This window comes from Chelonoidis abingdonii, chromosome 1 (genome assembly GCF_003597395.2).
Source record: "Chelonoidis abingdonii isolate Lonesome George chromosome 1, CheloAbing_2.0, whole genome shotgun sequence".
NCBI lineage: Eukaryota > Metazoa > Chordata > Testudines > Testudinidae > Chelonoidis > Chelonoidis abingdonii.
This window is the reverse complement of record NC_133769.1, coordinates 365,895,850-365,920,033: the sequence shown is the minus strand read 5'-3', so window position 1 is coordinate 365,920,033 and position 24,184 is coordinate 365,895,850. Positions and strand designations below refer to the sequence as shown.

Here is a 24,184-nt window from a genome sequence, read left to right as displayed (position 1 = left end):
TCTCATAGTGATAGACTCAAAGCTCAAACTATTTAGTTTAACAAAGAAAAGGTAACATGGTGAGTTGATTTCAATGTATAAGTATCTACACAGGGAACAAATATTTAATAATGAACTCTTCAATCTAGCAGAAAAAGGTATAACGGGATCCAAAGGCTGGAAGTTAGAGCTAGACAAATTCAGACTGGAAATAAGGCATACATTTTTAACTGTGAGGATAATTAACCATTGGGACCATTTACCAAGGATCACGATGAATTCTCCATCTCTGGCAATTTTAAAATCAAGATTGGATGTTTTTCTAAAAGATCTGCTCTAGGAATTATTTTGGGGAAGTTCTATGGCCTATATTATACAGGTATACCCTTGCCCTCACACTGCCCACTGACATTCTGATAATTTATCTGCATGTTGCAGGTGGACTTTCCTGGGTTTACCTTGAGACTGAGCCTTCTGACCAGGTCTAGAAGCATGGTGGTGGCTTCCTGTGTTTCCTGGTAAGATTGTCTCTTTAAAAGCCAATCGTCCAAGTAAAGGTACATCACCACCGGTGTTGGTTAAAGTAAACTTCCACACTACAGTACCTCAATGAAAACTCTCAGTACTGCCAAGAGTCCAAGGGGAAGGACCTGATACTGGTAGTGTTGCTGGCTGGCCATGGGCCTTAGGAATCTCCTGTATGCTGGTTGAGTATTCACATGTAAGTGGACCTCTCTAAGATCAAGGACCATGAACCAATTTCCTGGATTTAGAGAAGGCATAATATACAACAAGGTCACCATTCTGAACTTCAGGTTGCAGATAAATTTGTTCAGTTCCCTGCAGTCCAAGATGGGTCCTGTCTTTTTAGGACAAGGAAGTACCTTGAATAAACCCCTTTCCGTTTCTTGCTGAAGGTGCTAGTACTTCTGCTTTTGTTTTGAGGAGTGACTACCTCCTGCAGAAGAATAAGTTAGTCCACTTCAGGTGCGCATATGCCTCTTGAGCCCTTGACTGGAGATTTCCCTTAGCAATGTCCATTCAGCCCGCATGTGCATATTATGCGCTCTTGTTTTGTGCACTGAGGATATAAAGAGAGCTGTATGGGAGAACCGCACTCAGTTCCTTCTCCATCCAAACATCCTACTGAGAACAGTCTGAAGTAGAAGAGAAGGGAATATAGTGGAGCACCCATAGGGACACACATCTCGAAGAACTGCAGTTACTGCATAAGTTGAGAAACCTCTTCTTCAAGTAGTGTCTCTATAGGTACTCCACTTCAGGTGGCTCCTGAGCTGTATCTCTAGAAGGAGGAGGGAGCTTCGGAACTAAGTCCAGAACTAACAATAGTACCTCATTACTAAGTGCCACCTTGAATCTGGTGGCATGGATCAAGGCATAGTGCTTAGAAAATGTATGTAATGGAGCACATGTAGCAGCCCTACAATATCTCAGATACTGGAACGTTTTTGAGTAATTATTCCTTCCTGTTTATTGATGTAGAATATGTAAGCCATATTGTCCATCATGATCTAATTGATTTGCCCCATTGAGAGGTGAGAAATGAAAGCAAGCATTCCTGACTGCCCTAAGTTCCAAAAGGTAGATGTGGAGATTGGTTTCCTGAGGTGACCACCTACCCTGAGTTGTGAGAGTACTGAGGTGAGCTCCCTATCTCAAGAGAGATGTATCCATTGTGAAGATTGTTGTTGGAGGTGGGTGAATGAAAGGAATGCCAGCACAGACTTTGAATTGATTTTTCTACCAGTCCAGGGAGTTCTTCATGGGGAGGGAAAACATGACTTGCCTGCTCAGGAAATAGGTCATTCTGAGCCAGCTCTAGAAGCAGTGGACACATAGTCTTGCATGATCAGTCACAAAGATGCAGGCTGCTATATGACCCAGGAGCTGTACACAGTTCCTTACTGAGGTTCATGGACTCCCCTGGAAGGTCCTGACTAGATATGCTAATATTATGAATCTGTCAGTGGGGAGGTAGACCCTGGCTGTCAATGAATCTAAGTATGCCCCTATGAATTGTATTTTCAGTATAGGGTGGTATGTTGGTAGCAGGAAAAAAAACAGTATAGAGGACAACTGAGATACCAAAAGACCCTGCGTACCTATGAGCAGTGGAGAGTCGGGTTCATCTGAGACAAAGAAGTCTTTAGGAAAGTTAAACTTCTCCAGGACCAGAGGTCAACTGAATAGAGGGGGACTAGTTAGAGTCTAAGCCAAGAGGTGTCAGTAGCAGTGCTACTCTGGTCTTTGTGGGTGTCTGACGATCTGACTGCACAGTAGTTTTGTGTGATGCAGAAGCCATGGATGGTGTGGAAGGTGCAGAGGTCAGAGACTTTTGAAATATCAGAGTGTCTCCTGTATGGTTTCTTTGGTACTGGACACCTGGCATGGGTCAGTCGGTGGTTCCCATCAGTAGTGGGTACCAGGAGACTTAGAGCTAATGGAAGTCTTTTTTTAGATGGTACTGGGCACTCAATACTGAAGGAGTTTGGTGCCTCAACAATGCTTCTTTTTTGGGCATCAATTCTCTGAAGTGATCTAGGTCTCCTGAAGCTGACAACTCTCAGAGGATAATTGGAAAACTTCTTCTTTGAAGCCTTAGAGGAGTCTCCCATTGCCTCTTCCCAAGAAGGCCTATCAGGAGAACAGGCTGTAATGGAAATCAACAGGGCACTTCAGTTACTGAAGACTGTTATGTGTGGGGATGGTGCAGGCCTGGGTCTGATGAGGGTCACAGGGAGTACCCACTCATAAGGAGTCTAAGTTTCATCTACCTGTTCTTCCTAGACTTGCTCCCAAAACCAATACAGATTTGGCATCTTGAAAGGCAGTGGAGACAGCTAGCATGCCCATCATTAATGGGAAGTCTGTGTATGTCTTTTGGTTTTCACTAGAGGTACCCCTGAAAAGGTAAACTGTAAACCAGAAGGCTTCAGTGGGATTCTGGTGAATGTGCTAAAGCTGTTGGGGAGACTGCACTAGTTTCATGACCTAGGCATTTTGACTGCAGAGGTCACCACTGTCAAGAGGGGGCTCCTACTTGAGATCTGCTCCAGGAGTGTGTGGCCAGAGGCACAACGCCAGCAACAGTGCCTAAGCTCAACCCTGTCCCAGCAAGCAAAGGGCATGTGGGATTCAATGTGTGGATTAGAAGTGGGCAAAAAGAGGAAGTGTGTGAGGGGGGTCTCTTTCTGTTAAAACTTTCAAGGTTTTGAGAATATTTAATCCCAAAATGTCAAAACCACAAAAAAAAAAAAAAAAAAAAAAAAAAAAAAAAAAGGACTTTGAAGAAAATATCTACTTTGAGACAACTAAAACATAACTTTTTAGCTTCCCAGCTACCCTCAAGGAAGGTTCACATCAATTTCACAATAAATTGAGAAGAGGCCTCCAGCCCTGCTGCTGGAGAGGCAGAGAGCCCCTTCACTCTGTTTCCCAGCCAATCCCCTCAAGTTCCCAGAGCAAGTAAGGTGCTGTCATGGTGCTCTGTCTGTCTGTCCCCCAGAGGCAGCAGGGAAAGTGGGAAGGCAGAACTTCCGATTCAAAGCCTGTCTGTCCCCCTGGAGCTAAGGGAAAGGTGGGAAGGTAAAGCACAGCAGTGCTCTCCTTCCCCATCCCCTGGCACTGCGGGTGATTGATGAAGATTTAGTTGAATCTGTACTAGATTTGATGAAACATTTTATTCTGCCTAATTGGCATTTTCTAACTAAACTAAGTTTTGGAAGAAAATTTCCAACTGGCCCTACGTTAGTTTCCTCACAGCATTCTGGTGAGCGTCCAGCAGCGGGGAGCCCAACCAGATCTATGACAGCACCCTAGGCTAATAATAGACCAGTTAAGGAGTGTAATAGACGTGCTTTTGCAGGTGACCAGCCAAGTGTAACACTGGGGAAGCTGGGATTAGAAATAAGTAAAAGTGTCATAACCTTATATAGTGTAAATATGAATGGAATTTTACTTACCTGCTAAAGGCCTGAGCAATTTCAGTTCTCTTATGCACAGCAAAGCTAAGAACCACAAGAAGAAGTATGCTTCCAATTGTTATTCCCATAATGATGACAATGTCACTATTGGAAACTTGGAAAGAAACAGACACGGAACATTACACTTTGTTTGCACTTAGGGACTGTAACAAACATTTACGTATAAACAGAGGCTTGTCCCTGTATGAAGTGTGCATGCATCACACACACATATAGCTATCTCATATGTACATTAACAATAGTAGCAAAGAGGGCCTCCAAATTTGTTTTGTGTGCACAAAAATTGCCAGCATTGCTGTTTGTTTCTGCTGTGCATTCCCCCTAATCATGGATGCCTCGTGCTGGCAGCATGTGGGCAGGCTGTGTGATTGGCATATCGCACGTTAATTATGATGCAATATATCTGACCAAAAAAATGCTAATGAAGTTTCAGATTGTGTATGCACAAGCATCAGATCATGGAGTAAAGAAAGAATACTTCTTTTCTATATGGGCCTAGAGTGACCACACCTAGAATTGAGTTCATTTTTCAGCACTACAGTAACAGAAAGATATTTACAAATTAGAGGGAGTGAAAAAAAAATAACAAAACTATTAGAGTTCTTGACGGTTTGATTCACAAGGAAAAAGTAACAGAGATACAGGCTTGGTTGTGCAATGACAAATGAGGAACATGGCAACAGTCTACAAATATGTAAGTGGTCTCAAATGAGAATGCTCTGCTTCTGCTGACCATAGTAATTCAACCAGAGCACCCCAGCAAATGTTAGTTGCCGCTGTAAGAGAGGCAGTCTCTCAAAACTTGGATCCCAGGCTAGACAGAGCTTTAAATTTCATATCCAACATCCAGAACTGCAGCCACAAATGAACAGGTACCCAGTACAGATCATACAACATTACTGTTATATGCCAATAGCTAACTCACTCAGTTCAAGAGGAGAGCCACTGCCTTCTGCACCAGCTACCTTCTGGGGGCAGATTTGGACCCACAAGAAGCATGGAAGGAGTATATAGAACAGACAGGGTCCTTCCCCGTGACCATTCCATGAACAGAAAAACGCTTCTCTAAGGCAGTGACACTAACACACAAAGCACCACATGGACAAAAAATTCTGGGTGATACATACACTACAGAGCAACAGCCTGAACTCATGTCTCTGGGTGCCTCCAGCTATCTCCATGATGTCTGCAGCACCAGTGTGTGTGTGTAACTGCATATTTGTGCAGGAGAGAGGGATTAAATGAAAGTGTGTTGAAGTTGCTGGAGGAGAGGCTAGGAATTGCTGTGTGGAGGGAGAAAGAACATTTATTCACCTTAAAGTAACTGTTAAATCAAGCGTAGTAATATACTGTGCCTCTCTCAGGTGGTCAAGGAGCTTGTCTACCTGCGGCATTGGGTACACGTCAAACTGGGAAATTACACTGACACTCTGGAAGTCGATACAGAACTGCCAGGTCCCGTCTGGCTTGGGGACAAGCACAATAGGGCTCCGCCAGTTCTGGAGGATCACTTAATGACTCCAAGTTCCAACATAGCTTGGACCTTCTGTTCCTCTGCTTCCTACTTGTTGCAGCTGGGTTGTTCCATGGATGACCTCTCCGAGGCTGATGCACGGCTAGGAAAGTCCTAGGCAAAGCCTCAATGAGACACTGAGCTTGCTTCAGCTGGCCCTCTGAGAGTGTATCCCTGAGCAGGGGTGTCTCCGTTTCTGTTTCCATGATGGCCTGCATGCCCAGTTTGTGTTCCAGGGGGTACAAGATGATCAATAGACCTTCCCTTTTGCACCAGGGTTTCAGAAGATAAACGTAGTAAATCTGGCGCTTCTTTTTCTAATTGGGCTGTTGGATCTCACAGTTGACAGGACCTGTCTGGCAAATTACCTCATATGGATCCTGCAGTGAGCTAGCAATTTTGACTCCTCGGAGGGGACCTGATCTCCTGGTTTGAAGGTTTGCACTTGTATGCCCCAGTTATATCCTCTCACCTGGGCTCCTTGGATGGCTCGGAGGTTCTCTTTTATGAGTTCTTGGAGCTGTATTACATATTGGAGTAAACCCTTGGTCTGGGACAGGGTCTGCTTCCATGTCTCCCTCATGAGATCCAGCAACCCCCATGGCTTGCAGCTACAAAGCAGCTCAAATGGAGAAAATTTAGTAGAGGCCTGTGGCACCTCCCAAACGGCGAGTAACAGGGAGGAAGAAGCTGGTCCCAGCAGTGAAGTTCTTCCAGCGGACACTTCCAGAGAATGCTTTTTATGTTGGGTTGAACTGCTCAATCAAACCATCTGTTTGCAGGTGGTATATGGATGTCTGGAGTCTTTTGATCCCCAAGAGGCCACAAACCTCTCGGAGGAGTCGAGACATAAAATTCGTGCTCTGGTCAGTCAGGATCTCACAGGGCAGGCCCCGCCCTGGGTGACGATCTTTAGGAGTTCTGCTGCAATGACCCTGGCTGTGGCATTCCTCAGTGGCATGGCCTCGGAGAAGCGAGTGGCATCTCCTTTATAACAAAGGTGTATTGGAAACCCGTGGCACTCTTTGTGAGAGGCTTCACCAAGCCTATGGTCACCCTCCTGGAGTGATGAGTTTGTGTTAGGTATATAAGTGAAGCATGGCTGAAACACAAGGCCTATAGCAGTGGAAGGCAACTTGCAACCCATGGGCCACATGCAGCCCCTCAGGTTAATACACTGGCGGGCCATGAAACAGTTTGTTTACATTGACCATCTGCAGCTCCCAGTGGCTGCGGTTTGCCGTTCCCAGCCAATGGGAGCTGTGGGAAGCGGCAGCCAGCATGTCCCTGCAGCCCACCAGTGGCCTGTAGGCTGAGAACTGTAAGATTTTACTTTAGACATGCTAGCCAGGCTTAAGAATGCTTGACATGGGTGGGTGACCTAGGAATAAACCTATGCCAGCAAGGTCACAAGGTTATGCCATAAGATGTGCAAATAGGTGATGTTACGGAGAAATGCATTGCAATGTATTGTCCAAGACCATGAGACACCTGATTGTAACATATCTGAAAGTCTCTCCTGACCACATCCTCTTAGTGCACCCCAATATTCATGGGATGTGGAAGTACTGAAAAGGAAAAGAGGATTTACACCTTCATGCATATGAACAAGGTGTTAGGTGTGGTCAGAGTTACAAAATAAAATAGGGTTACCTGGTTGGGTAAAACTGGAAAAACCAAGGTCTGGCTTCACAGGAAACCCCATCAGTAAACACCCTGTGACACTGCACCTCATATTATTCACAGTGATATTATTATGATATGATTATGACATAATTATAATGTATTTTATGTAAGATAAGTCATGTGAAATGTCATTGAAAATGTTATGATTTGTTGAATATGATTATCCTATTTGTATACATATCATTTTTATACCTGAATTTGTGAATATTGACTATATATCTGTATTTCAAAATGCAGTTACACCTGGGGAATGCCCACTAGAAAAGAGGCTTTCATTCTAGATAGCTGGGTTGGGAAGGGCCTATTCAGGGCAATGAGGTATTAGGAAAAAATGATAGACCTTAGAAGAAGCTTCTCTCTCACCTGGGGAGCCTTCTTGAGAACGCTACAGCCAGCCTATGAATAATAGCTGCTATGATTCAACAAAGACATGCAATGTGACCACATGTCTCTAGACTCCATCTTGAGATGTCAGTGTTTTTCCACAGACCGGTCTGGGAACTAAGCTTTGAAACAAAGGGTTCCAGCCATATGCAAAAGGTATATAAGGCAGGGAGTGACATCATCTGGTGTTCTTCGCTCCTCACACAGGATGACTCTGGGAAACACCTGAGGAACAAAGACTGAACTGAGGGAAAGTGCTGGACCCAGGCTAAGGGATTTTTAGCCTGTGAATGGGGATTTCAACAGTTATAACTAACTTTAAACGGTGTTCAGAGAAATTCCCACCACAAAGAGAAAGGCAATATAATTATCAAATTCAGGAAAAATTACAACCCTACTGCACAAGTAGTAGCAGATCACCATTCACAAGCTGAAATCGTTACAAGACCAAACAATGAAGGTGTTGGGCAAATGAAAGGATGACAACAGAAAATTTTGAATCCAGCCTAGCCTGAAAGAGTTGTTTTCTGCCTTCCATGAAGTTACAGAAAGAAAAGGGTGTAAAAACCCTCAGAATTAAGCAAACTCTGTCTGCTCCTTTCTTCAACTTTACAGCATTGACTGTAGCCTCTCATCTTTGCTTAGCTTGTCTCTACAAGCAAGCCAGCTAAGAAGAAAACAGTCAAAGAGCAGCATCAAGAAGAAGCAACCTTTCAGTTCAGATGGCAGCATCATCAAGATTTCAACATGTATGGTGAAATGAAGTTGTAAAGCCCTGTCAAGAGATTACATTTAATGTTTTTCTTGTAATGATTTTAATTGTACTGAAATGCTATTAGACAGACAAGATGGGTGAGGTAATATCTTTATCGGACTAACTTCTGTGGGTTAAAGAAACAAGCTTTCGAGCTATGCAGAGCACATCTTCAGGTCTGGGAAAGGTAGTACTTGTAGTGTCACAGCTAAATACAATGTGGAACAGATTGTTTTGCATAAGAATTTAACACATATTCTAAGGGACCATTCAAGGTGAAGAAGCCCACTTGTCCCTTTCACCAACAGAAATTGGTCCAATAAAAGATACTACTTTACCACCTTCTCTATCTGTAACCCTTCTGCCCCTCTGAGTTGGCAGCAACAAGGGCCGGGTTCAGTATCCAGGGGTTCTGTTTCTATAACCCAATGCAAAACTGACTCGAGCCCCAACCCAGTGACCTGGGACAATTACATACCACCCCCCCAGGCGCCTCTAGGAGGCAATACTTCCCCTCTCGCAAGCACGGAGTCTGAGTGTAGCAAAATTCTTTTAATAAAGGAGGGAAACAATGTGGCATCATGTTGGGGAAACACCACAAACAGGATTCATAACACAAACCATGAGCAAAAGACCCACCTCCAAGTAAGTTTGGCAGTGTCCTTTTCCCCTCAGGATCTTAAGTCCAATAACCCCAAAGTCCAACAACCCAAAAGTCTCTGTCCCTGATCAGTGCTGCCTCAGAGTTCAAAAGTTTATCTGAAGAGTTTTACCACCCCCCCAGCCTGGGCGGAAATGGGAGGGCAGACGGAGTGTTAAGGGACACCTTACGTGGTCTGAGGCTGACTGCCCCGCCTCTCTGTGGAGTACTGCTGTAGCCTTCACCACGAACGGCTCCACTCCACCGGCCACTCTGCTCCTCCAGCCAACCCGTGAGCCGCTCCAGCCATCCACGCAAACTGCTCCACTCTGCTCGCTTGCTGTTCTGTGGGCTGCTCCAACCATCCTGCAAACTGCTCCGCTCTACCAGCCGCTTAGCAATATATCTTCAGGCTCCCCCACTATTTAACACAGCACTCAGTGATCTCAGCTCAGTAAGTTTAGCTCTTTGAGTGATTTCAGCTCTTAGCAGGGGAGCCCTAATGCTGGTGCACTACTGGCCCAAAGTGAATTCAGCTCAGCAGACTCTAGCTAGACTCTTAATAGAATCAAAATTAGTTCTGCTATTCAACAGTGGAAGGAAAGCAGCAGCAGCAGCAATTGGTGTTCCAAGCCCTCAAAAGGGGCCCATACCATCAGGTACATATGCCTATCCCCAACCTTTCTCTCAGTTCACTGGGTTTTGGAACTCATGTCCCTTGTCTAACGAGTGCTACTTAGTTGATGGTGAGACCCTCTGTCATAAAACAGTTTCATAGTCCCTCATTCACATAATCAGGGTAACAACACTTTATTCCTCCTGCTCCAATAACAGAGAAATTGGGGATCCCACAGCTGTCAAAGTGACCATTTTGGGCTGCTGTGGGCTCATACTAGGCAGGGTGGGTGTGCCTATGCAAACAAGATCAGCCCCTGAAATTCTTTTCCATGCTTGCCACAATTCACCATCAGATGTCAGGGTAGAGCTCATCCTGACTCTGCTTACATATCTAATATCCTGGGACCAACATGGCTACAACAACACTGAAAACATTGAAATTCTATTGTCATTTAAGATATACCAGCTTCTCCTTTTAAACCAAATTATTTAGTCTATTGTGATGCTGTATGATTGAAATATGATGATCTATATAATTGGTATTGCCAGTGTTAGACAACTGCAACAAATCTTGTACAAACCATGGCATGTAAGGTGTGAAAGGAAAAGTTGTGATTTTCTAAGTATGATTATCCTGTTTATATGTATGTATCATTTTTATATGAAGTTATGAATATTGGCTATGCACTGGTATTTTATGTATGTGCTGTATTCCTGAGTAACACAAGATGTACATCAAGGTTAGACAGCTGTGAGTTGATAGCCCATTAAAGACACTTAGCTCTCACAATGGGCTATAGAAGAAACTCATTCCCCCACATAGATCTTCTGGCAGATGACTCATCCTCCAAGGGGCCAATGGCTACCCCCTGTGAGTCATCAAGCCGTGTAAGGACATGTGATATGCTCATGTGACCCTGGACTCCTGTGACACTCCCCTCTGGTGTTATACGGACCGGTGATCTGCTAGGTCACTCCAAAACGGAGCCAGACTTATCCTGCTCTTCTGTGAGAACCCCCACTCCAAGGCTGTTCACGCACAGCCTCTGGCATGTAAGCTGCTCCTTGGACTGTGCAACCAAATGACACTAGCCAATATCTCTGGTCCCAGACACAACCCTAGGAACCTCCATCTTACAGTGTCCAGTTATGCCCAGTGGACATTGCAAGCTTATATAAGTTCATCAATTTAACAAAGAAATTGATAGATACCAGGCTTCTTATCTCAAGGGGAATCTCTGACACACTTCAGACCAAATGCACTGCTTCAGGTAGAACAAACAGATTTATTAACTATAAAGATAGATTTTAAGTGATTATAAGTCAAAGCATAACAAGTCAGAGTGGTTACCAAAATAAAATAAAATATAAGCACGCAGTCTAAATTCTTAACCCTATTAGACCAGGCAGCAGTGAGTTCTTCTCAGCCCACTGGATATTGCACTGTTGGAATCGTGTTTTCTTCTCAGTGTCTTGGTTGCTTGCAGCATAGATGAGGGCAGGAGAAGGGCCCAGTATGTGTCCACTCTGTCTGTTTTATACTCTCAGTCCATGTGCCTGGGGAGCACAAGTCCAGGCATATCTGGAGGGCATTGCTGAGTCTCTCTAAGCAAGGCTGAGTAATTCCCCTGGTGTGGCCTTATGCAAGTGAGTCATTGCATTGTAGCTCCCTTGCTGGACAATAGCTGTTGATGGGTTGTTTGACACCTACCCGGGCATTGGTTACTTTCCTTGCTGTTGCCTCTGGGGAGCTAATATCTGGCTGATTCCCCTATTTACAGCACGCTTTAGTGACCACCATACAACACAATTCTCATAACTTCATATGCATTAATGATACACATACATGCATAGAGAAATGACTTTCAGCAGATCATAATCTTTCCCCTGATACTTACACGGCATGCTTATATGTAAGATCATGATTATATGAAAATGAGGAATATGGGGGTTACAGTATGCTTCTCCAAGGTATAGAATGTCACAACTCCATCTTGTGCCAGTAACTTTCCACCAACTGGGTGGTGAGCTTTGTTTGAAACATAAAATTTCCAGGCACATGGCAAAGCATATAAAAGACCCTTGTGATGATTTATTTTGTCTCTTCTATGCTCTAGTCTCTGGATTCACAACTAAAACGAGCATACTGAACTATGGACTGAGGACCTTCCAATCTTTTGAAAGTTACCAGAGAGACTTTACAAGCCAGCAGTCTCTATCATTGCTACAAACCTGATATAATAACATGGCAATTATTGTATGCATATGATCTATTAATCCTTTAACTCTTTTTTATTAATAAACCTTTAGGTTTTAGTTACTAAAGGACTGGTAGCATAGTGATTATTGCGATATGACCTGGCTAAGTGGCTGACTTCTTGGGATTAGAAGGACCCTATATGAGATGAAATTGGTTTTCAATAACCACTCATCACAGAGTCCAGTGTCTGCGTGGTGAGATAAGGGCTAGAATGCCTAAGACGACTGGATTTTGACTTCTTGTTAACCAATGTGGTGAAATAGAAGTTTACATTGGTCACTCTGTTAGCATGTCTAATAATAGAATAACCACCATTTTGGGGTGCGTCTGCTCTGTTTCTCAGCTGTTTGTCCTGAATCTGATATTCTCAGCTCTGACCCACTGAGGCACAGTGACACCTGTGTATTTCTGGGCAGGAGACATAAATTAACATTGGTAAACAGAGAGAAATAGTGGGATTTAATTTGGATTTAATATTTCACCAATTTGCCTCTTTCAGTGAAGCTCCTTGAATGACTTCTTTGAGTAACTGATTTAGATAGTTTTTTGATTTCATAGCACATAGTTAAGATTATTCACTTTTGCCTATTATAACCTGTTACATTATCCATTATTACTCAAAAAGGGTTCCTCTGCCCTTAAACAAAAGTCTTTTGCCCATCTATAAACTGTTTTATTATCTATGATACACTAAGACAAGGCTCACTACCAATTTTGGAAAATGAGGTACTTTGGCCCCCTCCAAAGGTAGACCAACTTTGAAAAAGTGTCATCTTTGTCAAAAGCTCTTCCCAGAGAAACATATAGACAAGATTGTAAGTGAAGTAACCATTGTTTGTGTTCTCTTTTGGTTTTAATTTTTTCCCTGTCTTTAAGAATAGTCATAGTTAATATTTTTGATTATTTTGCTTGTCTTTAGTCGTGGTATCCATTAAGGCCTAGCAAAGAACCTCATGTGACTTAAACCATAGGAGTCATGTCCCTGAATTGGTACTAAGAGAGAAATTTATTAAGATTTGGCCCATTAGTTCTTATTATTCAAGACTATAAAATTTTAGTCACTTTTAAGATGAAATTACTTGGTGCTCAGCAGCTTGGAACAGTCCTTTTTACCCCAGAAATGGACTATATGTGGACAATCACTGGAAGAACTGGGGAGATATGGGAATTCAGTGAGTTTATAAAAATTGGAAAGTAATACCCAGTTAAAAGCAATGGGTGACTACTAGGACTAGGGGATTTAGGGTTATGGTAAAATAGAGAAATTCTACATAAGGAAGAAGAAAACTTCAAGAGGTTTGGGAAAGAACGCCCTGGAAGGTAGGTAGGGAAAAAGTGCATCACCTTCTTTACACTACTCTTTTGCCTCTGGTGTCTATTTAGGGCCAGATTCTGATCCACTCATTCATGATGAATAGTACCTTAACTCCACAAGATCCCACTGATCCATTAGTGAAGTAAGGTGCTACTTGCGTAGCACAAGGGGCTAGCATTAGTGTTTATTTTATTTGGCAGTAATGCAAGGAACCTACAGGCCTGTAACCTGTAAGACATGGGCTTGAGCAGTTAACATAAGGCTTGTGACCTATGATCTGTGGCACAGATAAATGGCCTATACTTCATCCCTAAGTTTTGGGGAACTGGAAATAGAGTGTGTAAGAGGGAATTTTGTCCATAATGACACCAACCAACCACAGGAACATGAGCTAACACTGGCTTTTGGAGAGAACATCTGCAGATATCTGAGCACAAGAGTGCCATAGCAACGAACTGATGTGTATGATAATAAGTTGAGATCATTAGTATACTAAGTAATAGGAGAAGGGCATTTTAACATTAGTAGGGTGAAGAAATACAGATAAGGAAGAGGGGAGAAACCCCTATTAAATATGGATTAGACATAGTGGCATCAGTGTAACACATTATAAAAGTTGCATCCAAGCCTGTGTGTGGGAGGAGAAAGAGGTGTAGCCCTTGGGAGGTGCCAGGATGATGACCATTGGAGGTGATGAGGAAGATAATAGTTAACATTTCAGGCTGTTCTTCAAGGGACGGTGTGAGTATATGGATGTACAGATGTACATTCTGTATTATCTCTATTCACTTTACTGGGTTCAAGTGTTTGTGACTTTGCTAAATGTATTAATAAATTATTGTAGAATAGTGACAGTATTGCAACTGTGCACATCAGGGCTCCCAACTATACAGTAATTTTAATAATACTGGCCCGGATCTTGGGACAAGAACCTGTCAAATCTCAGAGTGATAACTGGGAATTCTTAAGTAATCAATATAATTAATACATAATGGATCGGGCTACACTTAGTATGAGTAAGGATATCAGAATCAGATCTTATATTACTTTATATAAGTAATGACTTCCAGCTCCTTTCAAGGGCTGCTCCAAGCTGACCACATTGCTGTAGCATAGCCTGGATGTGACAAAGGTGCAGGTGACAGTTGCAAGGACCACATTAGAATACAGGTCACAAGTTCCTGGTTTTAGACTAAAAAACAGGATAAAATATAGAGTGCTTAGTTTTTCACAGCACTTACTACTGGTAGTCGGAGGGGGTCCACTGTCAACACTTCCTCCAAAGCCTTTTAATGTACAGTCTGGAGGGGCCCAACCAAAATTACAGTGGCAGTTTTTCTTACTGTTGCATATCTGAAATAGAATAAGGGTATAAATTACATGAACCAAATAAGCAATTTGATGAAAATATGGCCTTCCTGAGCTCTAGGGGCAATCTTACTGCCCTGTACTGTATGGCATCACATACTAAAGAAAAGACAGAATGGTAGTTTCTTAGATGCTGTTTTATGTTTTTCTAAGTCTCTTGACGGGAGCACCAAGATAACTAGTTATCCAGAGTCTCCATCTTTGGCAGGAGGAATTAATGTACTGACTGATTTATTAGCATGCAATCTTTATCAACCAGTGGCTGACCAAAAGATCTAAAAATTGAACCAACTTCTCAAACCACTTAAATCAGTTCTTTTAGTTTAACTTCATTAGGGCTGTATGTTGCAGTTGAAAGACAAAGTTTAATGGAATCACTGCATACCCAATCTGACAGGGACCTCAAAGCCTTTGAAAACAGAGCAAACTTCCCCTCAGATGAGAAAATCCAATGTGTAGTTATTAATTTCCTATAAAAGACATTTTAATATTATTGAAACCCCAGTGAAATCATGTGGAAAGCCCAAAGAGGAAAGATGGGAAGCGAGAAAGCAACAGCAGATTGCATATGGCAGAGTTAGTTTCTTCCTTCTCACCGGCTTGTAATACAAAAAGTAGAGATCTGGGCATTTTTATCTTGGAGGAGTATGTTTTACCTTCAGAGCCAGGGGAAGCTGGCTTTATTAATCTGTAGGTCTTAAACTCCATTTTCGGCCAAGCAAATGCTACTATTTCTATTTTTGCACTGCTCCATCTAGTGCCAGAAATGCAACTTGGAAAGCAGGAGTTGTCTCATTGGCTGATGTAAGGTAAAGAAGGAGCCATGGGATTATAAAACAGGTTTTCTACTTCTGGGTGTAAATCAAGGACAGGACACAATGCTGGTTGTTATAATTTAACATTTACATTGCAGTAGTGCCTAAAGGACATAAGAAGGGCGGGCTCCCCTTGTGTTAGCTGGTGCACAAATGTGAGATAAATGACAGTTCCTGCCCCAGAGAGCTCGGTTAGAACTTGGATGAACTTGGGTTAATGCTCAGTAGCCTAGTGACGTCAGGTCAGACCAAAAATCAGCCAGATGGTTTTTATACTGTAGAACTAGGTTTGAATAAAAATTCTTAGTAAAGACATTACTTGAATTTTTGCTACTAGAATTTCATAAACCACATTTCTTTTTCTCAGGGTTATCAATTAAAACCTCTCCATTCCCTTTAATCAGGACAGGCAAATAGTCTGGGGCCCCCTTCTTGAAGGGATTAAATAAGAGAGTGGTTGTCCCACTTCCAGGCTCCAATCCACACACAAAATCCTCTCCCCTCCATTTAGACAGTAGCCATGCTTCTTCTTCCCAGGAGCACCTGCTTCCTACTGAAACCTTTAATCTCTTATGACTTCCTCTGTCAGTACCATTCAGCTAGCTAATGTGCTACAACCCTCAAGTCTTCTCCACAAGCTTGGCGCTTAAGGTGATCTTTATAGGCTGGGCTCTTAAACTCTTCAGTGAGCTGAGTGTAAGTCCCTCACAGTCCAGCTGAGACTAGGGCACGTACATCCTGGGCTTCTTGTCTCAGCTTCCCAATTGTGTGTGTTTGATTTAAATAGTAAATGCGTCAGTGGTCTGCATAGATCACCTTACAGACGGGCATCTGACTGCTAGACGCTAACTCCTGAGCAAGTCAGTTGCTCAGGCTGAACATTGTCTAACTGGTAGGAGAGTAAGTTTATGGACTGACTGTCATGTTTTTTTAATGAGATTCACAGTTCGATTAGTAGCTACTACAGGAGCTCTCCTTTATCTCAAGCGATAAGAACTTGGATTTTTGGAGCCAAAGAATGAGAGTTCTAGCCCCTGTTCCCCAAACCTTATAGCTGTGTCTAGTAGGTATCCTATCTAGTCTGTATCATGCTGGGACTTTGGAAAATTTATCAGGAATTCCAGTGACTCCACTGCCATTGAGGTGATGACGTTTAAAACTTTGCTGTAGTGATACACATAAATATTGCATTTCACTGGAATTTGAGGGCAAGTTAAGTCTTCCTGTTTCTCACTGTCAGTCATTGCAAAAGGATTTGAAATAACTATGTTAATCTCTCCCTGGTTCCTCATATTAATTTTGGAGTATAAACTAAGCTATTACCTACAGCTAATAGCCTTTCATCCTGCATAGCAAATTATTCCTTTAAAGTTAGCATGGGATAGATTCAGTCTTACTGAGGAGAGTGTTGTCAGATGTTTGGCTATGTGTGTGTTCTCCCGTGTGTTTTACCGGGTGCTGTCCCAACTCTGTGCAGACAGCTGGCACAGCAAACTTCAAGCGAACCACCCAATAAATCCACAGACTTGACTCGTAGCAAAGGCACTTGGTTAAGTTTATTGCCAATGAAGCACGGTGCTAACGCCCCAGCTCAGTGGCTACAGGTACACTAACACATGTATGCTTGTGACAATAGATAGGCTCAGGTAGTGGCAGGACTTTCCACTATCCCCTAGGCTAGACAAAGACATTCCCACTGAGATACATCTTTATACACTAATATAAACAAGTTACGTATCACCCTTTATGTATCAGGGTGCCACCCGTTGCCTTGAACCTGTAAGTTAGATTAAAACATCTATATTTATTATGCTGTCATCCTGACCTTATCCTTAAGATGAGTCAGCATGTTCCTGTTATCTTTGGGGAATGTGTTTTTGTGGGGTGTTCTCATACCACCCTTCTGGAATGTGCTTGTGTAAGTGTTTTGTGCCTAGCACCTCTTAGGAATATGTGTTTGTACAATATCAACCCTATGCTTGTCAAATTCTGTGAGCAGGGCCTGCCTCTTACTCACAACTTAACTTTGCTTCATATCAGCAAGGTTTTAACTACTTTAGGCCTCAGACCTCATATCAGGCCCCTGATGCATGGGTTTATGTTATAATATAATATGCTGGTATTTGTATTTTGGATATAATCAACACCAAGTGGCCTTTTGACTAATAAAGGAATACTTGTGTACAAGCTAATTCATGGTAAACCTTAGTAAATGTACTAGGAAAATTATTTCCAACAGTACCGCTTCAGCATTCCAGTCTTTTAGAGTGTCACCACACCTTTCTCCCCCTCCTTGAAATGATCTGGGTGTTACTTACATAGGTTCAGACCCTTCCTACACCTATCAGCCTCTGAGGGGACTACTTAATTGGAGTCAGTTACTTGTGGTTTTTTCCCTACTCCCCCTATGTAGCAGTTCACTCTCTAACAGAGGGATGCAAGACTGTGCAAGCAATGAACTCGGCCTACAGAAGCAATGAAGTGTGCAACCCTCTAAATCCTATCCCTGTTAGCTCCAAGATGCATTAGTGTAAAGTACTCCACGTAAGGCTATTCTTGAAGACCACAGGAAACCTCTATCTTGTGCTATGAGACTGTAAGACCTGAGTTTCTTGTTCTGCACTGACTCCCCAGCTGACTGTAAGTGCAACATATAGAAGTAATTTTTTAGCAATAAAATCCAAAATGGCATGAGATCTGGCTATTTTACAGATCTGACTGCTTTTCAAGATCATCTGACTAAAATCTAATTAAGTCTAATGTGAAACATCACTGCTAAGAGACTAAGTTCAGTGTTCTACATATTATACTTTGAAATTCTGGGGATGTTAAAATCTTTACTACTTACCCCTCTGTTACTGCATTTTGTGTAATTACAATCGTAATCCAGAATTTTTATACTGACACATGTCCTGTTTATACAAATCTGTAAAAGTTCACAAATAAATATACATTAGATAATAGAATGGCATTAGGAAAACCTGTATTCTGACTGGTTATTCAATGTGGAAACCACAATATAGGTCAAAAAGAAAGGTAAATGCTAAATTTTTTTTTTTCAGCGTGATCTTGGCACCAGAATCAAAACCCTCTAGAAAAGAGGAAGAATTAAGGTCATGCATGTGCTCATTTGCAGAACAGAGTTACTTCCACTTCTTCAGAATCCATATCAGAGACTCTGAAGAAGTGGAAAGAGTGAAACTATGTGGACAATCTACTCAAAGAGTCAGTTTCTGGCCAATAGCATTTCTCATTTAAGTATTCTTAGTGTAAAGCCTTGCACTATTGCTTTCTTGAAACAGGCATCAGCTGCCAACTTAAGAGAGTAACGCTGGATGAATGTATGAATTGAGTTTTAAGGAGCAGCCATACGTGGTAACAGCTCTCTTGACTACTGCAACATCCTTTTTTCTAGCATCTCCCCATTGCTTCCCATCAATTTAAAATTATCATCCTAACTCAATTTTCTGACCAAGTAACTCTCCTCCTCTTTTGTATTCATTGCTTTACTGTCTCACCCTTTATTCATTGCATTGCATTTAAAATTTGTTACCTTCACCTGTTACCCTGTCACCTGGTCAGATTTAATCATTTTTGGCCAGTATTTTCAGCATTATTTGATAGAAAATTAGTCTGTTATTTTATATCCTCTGCCTTTTGAAGGATTAAGGAAAATTCCTGCTGGAGAGATTCCCAATGAGCAGCTTCACAAATCAGAGTCTCTAGAGTATCAAATGGACATTTAGGATTATGTCTTGTGCTTTATAAATAGGGCCCTACCAAATTCATGGCCCACTTTGGTCAATTTCATGGTCATAAGATTTTTTAAATAGTAAATTTCATGATTTAAGCTATTTAAAACTGAAATTTCATGTTTTTGTAATTATAGGGGTCCTGACCCAAAAAAAGGAGTTATGGAGGGGGACGGGGACGGGGGGGGACAGGGGACGGGGGGGGGGGGGGGGGGGGGGGGGGGGGGGGGGGGGAGTCACAAGGTTATTGTAGTTATGATTGTTGTACTGCTATCCTCACTTCTGTGCTGCTGCAAGTGGTGGCGCTGCCTTCAGAGCTGGATGGCCGCTGGCCATGAGCCCATCTATAAAGGCAGAGTTGCTGCCAGCAGCAGTGCAAAGTAAAGGCGGCCTCGTATGGTATTGACACCCTTACTTCTGCGTTGCTGCCTGAAGAGCTGGGCCCTCAGTCAGCAGTTGCAGCTCTCTGGCCACTCAGCTCTGAAGGCAGCAGTGCAGAAGTAAGGATCCTCCCTAAAATAACCTTGTGACCCCCTCCTGCAACTTCCTCTTGGGTCAGGTCCCCCAATTTGAGAAACTCTGGTCTCTCCCATGAAATTGGTATAGTAGAGGGTAAAAGTACATAAAAGACCAGATTTCATGTGGGAGACCAGATTTCATGGTCCATGATGCATTTTTCATGGCTGTTAATTTGGTAGGGCCCTATTTATACATTGATCCATGGTTGAAGATCATATGGGGAGATGAGAGCAAAGAGCTGATTAACAACTGGGTCAGATGGAGCATCAACCTGAAATTCCTAGGATGACAGTGGTAAACTGAAATGAGAGGGAAAAGGGTGGATCCGGCATCAAAATATAGATTTTATTTGATGCTGTTGGGGAGAAAAGTTACCAGTTCAGAAGTTAAAGACACTGTGCAGAAGGAGAGGTCACTCGCTTTATGCAGTAACTGCAGTTTTTCAAGAGCTGCATCCCTATGGGTACTCCATGTCAGTTGTGCACACACCCATGCACCTTTCATTGGACATATTCAGTAGCAGTACCCATTTGGCCCACTCATGCACTCCAGACTTCCTCATGCCCTGTACTGGGGATATATAGAGCTGCGCTAGTGAACTTCCCTCAGTTCCTTCTCTACCATGAAGTCCAACAAGATGAAACTCTGAAGCAAAGGGGGAGGAAGGAGGATAATGGAGCACCCATAGGGAAACACATCTGAAAAAACTGCAGTTACTGCACAAGGTAGTAACCTCTCCTTTCAGTAGTGTCCCTGAGAATGCTTGAATTTACAGATTCCTGAGCACTATCCCTGGAAAGAGCTTTGGATTTGAGTCCAACACTGAAGACACAATTTGATTGTCAACTGCAGTATGTGATCTGGCTGCATGAACCAAGGCATAGTGTTGGCTGCTGCTCTACAAATTTCAGTCACTAGAACATCATTCAAGAGTGCTCTAGAAGTAGACTGGGATCTTGCAGAATGGGCTAATACCTAAGAAGAGATCCACCTTGAGAGTCTTTGAATGGACACTGGATTCCCTGAATCTGTCTGTAAATGAAACAAACAGTCTGGAAGACTTTCAAAAGGGTTTAGTTTTGTCCAGACAGAAGGCTAATGCCCTTCTGACATCCAACAATTTCCTCCCTGGTCTGGTGTGGTTTCAGGATGAAGACTGAATAATCTAATTAATATGGAATTCAGAAGATAATTTTGGGAGAAACTTGGGATATGGTTGTAATGAAACTTTCTTCCTGAAGAATACTGTACTGGAAAGAACTTCAATTAAAGCCTCTCAGTGACAGTGTTCCCTCTCTGCTTATGGCACCTCCTGTTCGTCGCTCTGGAGATTAGCTCAGTCTCTCAGCTGCACCCTCCTCAGCAGTCTCTCCATCCGTCTTCTCTCCGTATTTGTCCTCTCTCGCTCCCGGTGCTGCTGCTTCAGGTCCGTGGCATGGCACTCCATCCAGGTTACTAAGTCCCTCCCCTTCTGGGGAAAATCACAGTCTTTACAGACGAGCTGTCTGGCAGGCATCTCCAGTGCCCTGAACCACTATCCAGTGTCCGGTAGAGGTACCCAAGCCCATGCTGTATGCTGGGTTCCATCACAGGGACCCTATAACATGCAGCTTAGGCCTGTACTGCCTGTGACCTTAATGCTGTTTCCCTGAGGCTTTTCCTACCAACTGGCTCCCCCACTCTGGGTTCGTCATCTTCTCTACTCCCTCCTCTCAGGAATTCTGTGCAGCTTGTCATCCTGCAGCCATGAACACTCTTTCCCTCTTTCCAGGGAGTAACTGCCCTTCCCTAGCTGCCATGCTCTTCTCTAGCCAGCTACTTGGCTTTCTGGAAGCCCCGCCTGTCCTGTCCAAGGGAGCCTATTCCTCATCAACTAACTCTCTTGCTTGTAGCCTAACTAGTAGCTTAGGCCCACCTGGTCCCACCCATCGCTCACTTGGCCATCATGGGGTGCACGTCCCATAACACCCTTAGCTCCTCAACTCGTGCAGAAGTGATACTACCCTGAAAGCCATTTTCATGGCCAGGTGAAGATGGGGACAGGTGGCAAATGTCTCAAAGGAGGATTCCATGTGACAAATAAGGACCAAGTTTAGATTACATATAAGGGTGGGCTCTCTAATCAGTGGGAAAAGGTTCATCAGCATCTTAATGAATCTTGCTGTTGTGGGGCGAGCAAACACTGAAAATCCCTCAACAGAGGAATGAAAGGCAACTATCGCCACAAGGCGATCCCTGACAGAACTCATGGAGAGTCCTGACTTTTTCAATTCTAAATGGTAGTCAAGAACAACACAGAGGAAATTGTGAACACGTGAAAACTGTCACCAGATAAACCAGTGCTGAATTCTGAAGATAAGTGTTTTGTGTAGACATCTTCATATGGTTTAACAGTACCTATTTTACCTCTGCAGAGCAGGAAGTCTCTATCTCCAAGAACCATTGAGTAACCAAGTTCTGAGATGAAGAATACCCAGAAGGGGAAGAAAAAGTCTGACTGGAGTCCTAAAACAACAGGTGGGGAATGGGCAGAAGACAACACCAGAAAAGAGGCAAGGTGAATCAGGTAAAGGTACCAGACTTGTCTTGGACACACTGGGACAACTAAAACGATAGCCCTGACATCATCATGTTTGACATTGTTCAATACTCTCAAGATCAACAGTACTGGAAGAGATCCATAGAGAAAACCCGTCATCCAAGGAATGAGGAACACATCCCCCAAGGAGTGAGTACCCAGCCCTCCTCTCAAGAAGAATATATTGCACTTCCTGTTGGTGGCTGTGGCAAAAAGGTCCACCTTTAGAAATCCTATGGTCAGAAAAATGTGACTGAGGTTCTGTAAATCCAGCTCCTATTTGGAATTATAGAATAAGTTCCTGCTGAGATTGTTGTTCATGGTGTCTTCTGAGTCAAAACAAAACAAACGCCCCCAAAAGAAAAAAGTTGCACGAGAAAAAGAATGCATGCAGAAGTCCAGCTGCAGAGCGGGGCTATCCAGTTTACTGCACTGAATACAGCATGTAGGATTACCTTGTGGGCAGGTAGCATGTGTGTGTGCATCCGGTGCAAAGAGCTCATGGCCCTCAGAGACTGAATACAAGCTCTTGAAACCAGAGTGGCTGAACTGGAGGAGTAAAGGGAGACAGAAGTACACGGTTGAGACTTATCTAGAATGATCTCAGCTCCAGACTGACAGCCTCTGTGCTGCTGAGGAGGATGAAGGTCTTGGGGAAGGAGAACATCAAACTGGAGCAGAGGGAAATGATCCCATAGTTGGGACCCTCCTTCTAGATCATGGTATCCTCTAGCACTGAGGATACCTCTCCAGAGAGAATCTCAGTTATTAGGAAGAGACAGGTAATAATCATGGGGGATTCAATCATTAGAAACATAGATAGTTGGCTATGTGATGATTGGGAGAACCACATGGTGAAACGCCTGCTGGTTGTGAAGGCTGTGGATTTCTTGAGACATCTAGACAGATGTATGTACAGTGCTGGGGTGGAGCTGGTGGTCGTGGTTCATGTAGGTATTAATAACATACAGAAAGCAGGAAAGAGGGTCTGGAGGCCAAATTTAGGATGCTAGGTAAGAGATTGAAGTCCAGGACCTCCAAGGTAGCATTCTCTGAAATGCTTCCAGTTCCACATGCAGGGTCAGTTAGACAGGCAGAATGGAAGGGTGTCAATACATGGATGGGATGATGGTATAGAGAGCAGGGAATTAGGTTTATTAGGAACTAGAGAATCTTTGGGGAAAGTAGGAGCCTATCCGGAAAAGACTGGCTCCACCTGAACCAAAACTGATCCGAATTGCTGGCATTTAAAATTATCAAGGTTGTAGAGGAACTTTTAAACTGGTGCTGGAGGAAAAGCCGACAAGTTCAGAGGACCACACAGTACTGACAAAGACATCTCAGAATTGAGAATCTATTAAGGGGGATTCTCTACGTCCTAATAAAGAGGAGAGGATGGATGTTGAAAAAGTACAGGTAGGTGTAGCATGAAGAGAGCCTGCAACATAAGCCCTTATATTAGAGGCCTGGTATGAGGCAGGACCTGTTCACAGAATCTGGCAAGAACAGGGCTGATATGGCAGAAATACACATTCCTAAGAAGTGCTAGTCACAGAGTAATTATGCAAACACATCCCAATATCAAGTGGTACCAGAACATCCCTATATGAAGGGTGGTACAAAAACACTCCCCAAGTGTAACAGGAACATACTGACTCCTTCTAAAAGATAAGGTCAGGATGACAGTATGGAATCAAACCAACATGTAAAAGGTAATGAGTGATAACTAGCCACCTCTGGGGGCAGCAACTATGTCAGAGGGGGAGTATTAATTTGTTTGTATTGGGGTATAAAGATGTATCTCAGAGGGAGTATCTTTGTCTGGCTTAGGGAGGAATGGAAAGTCCAGCCGTTCACTGAGCTGGTCCATTGTTCTGGGCATAAAAAAAAAAAATTCTCCTCTCATCCCTATGGGTGGTATGTGTCTTCCTCAACCTCGGGTCCTCTACCAGAGGCCTGGGAGTTTGAGGGTTCTGCGCAGTATTTTAGCTGTTCCTAG

The 24,184-nt window shown here is 43.1% G+C and overlaps 1 protein-coding gene across 1 annotated transcript in view; it reads right to left on the bottom strand.

Moving 5' to 3' along the window:
• Positions 1-1,242: 1,242 nt before the first annotated feature.
• The window catches only part of LOC116820524 (disintegrin and metalloproteinase domain-containing protein 20-like), a 174,012-nt gene continuing 151,070 nt past the window's right edge, over positions 1,243-24,184 (bottom strand). Inside the window, 4 exon segments of the mRNA XM_075066834.1 lie at positions 1,243-1,282; positions 3,963-4,077; positions 14,395-14,506; positions 18,185-18,262. Of these exon segments, the coding sequence (XP_074922935.1) occupies positions 1,243-1,282; positions 3,963-4,077; positions 14,395-14,506; positions 18,185-18,262 (345 nt within the window).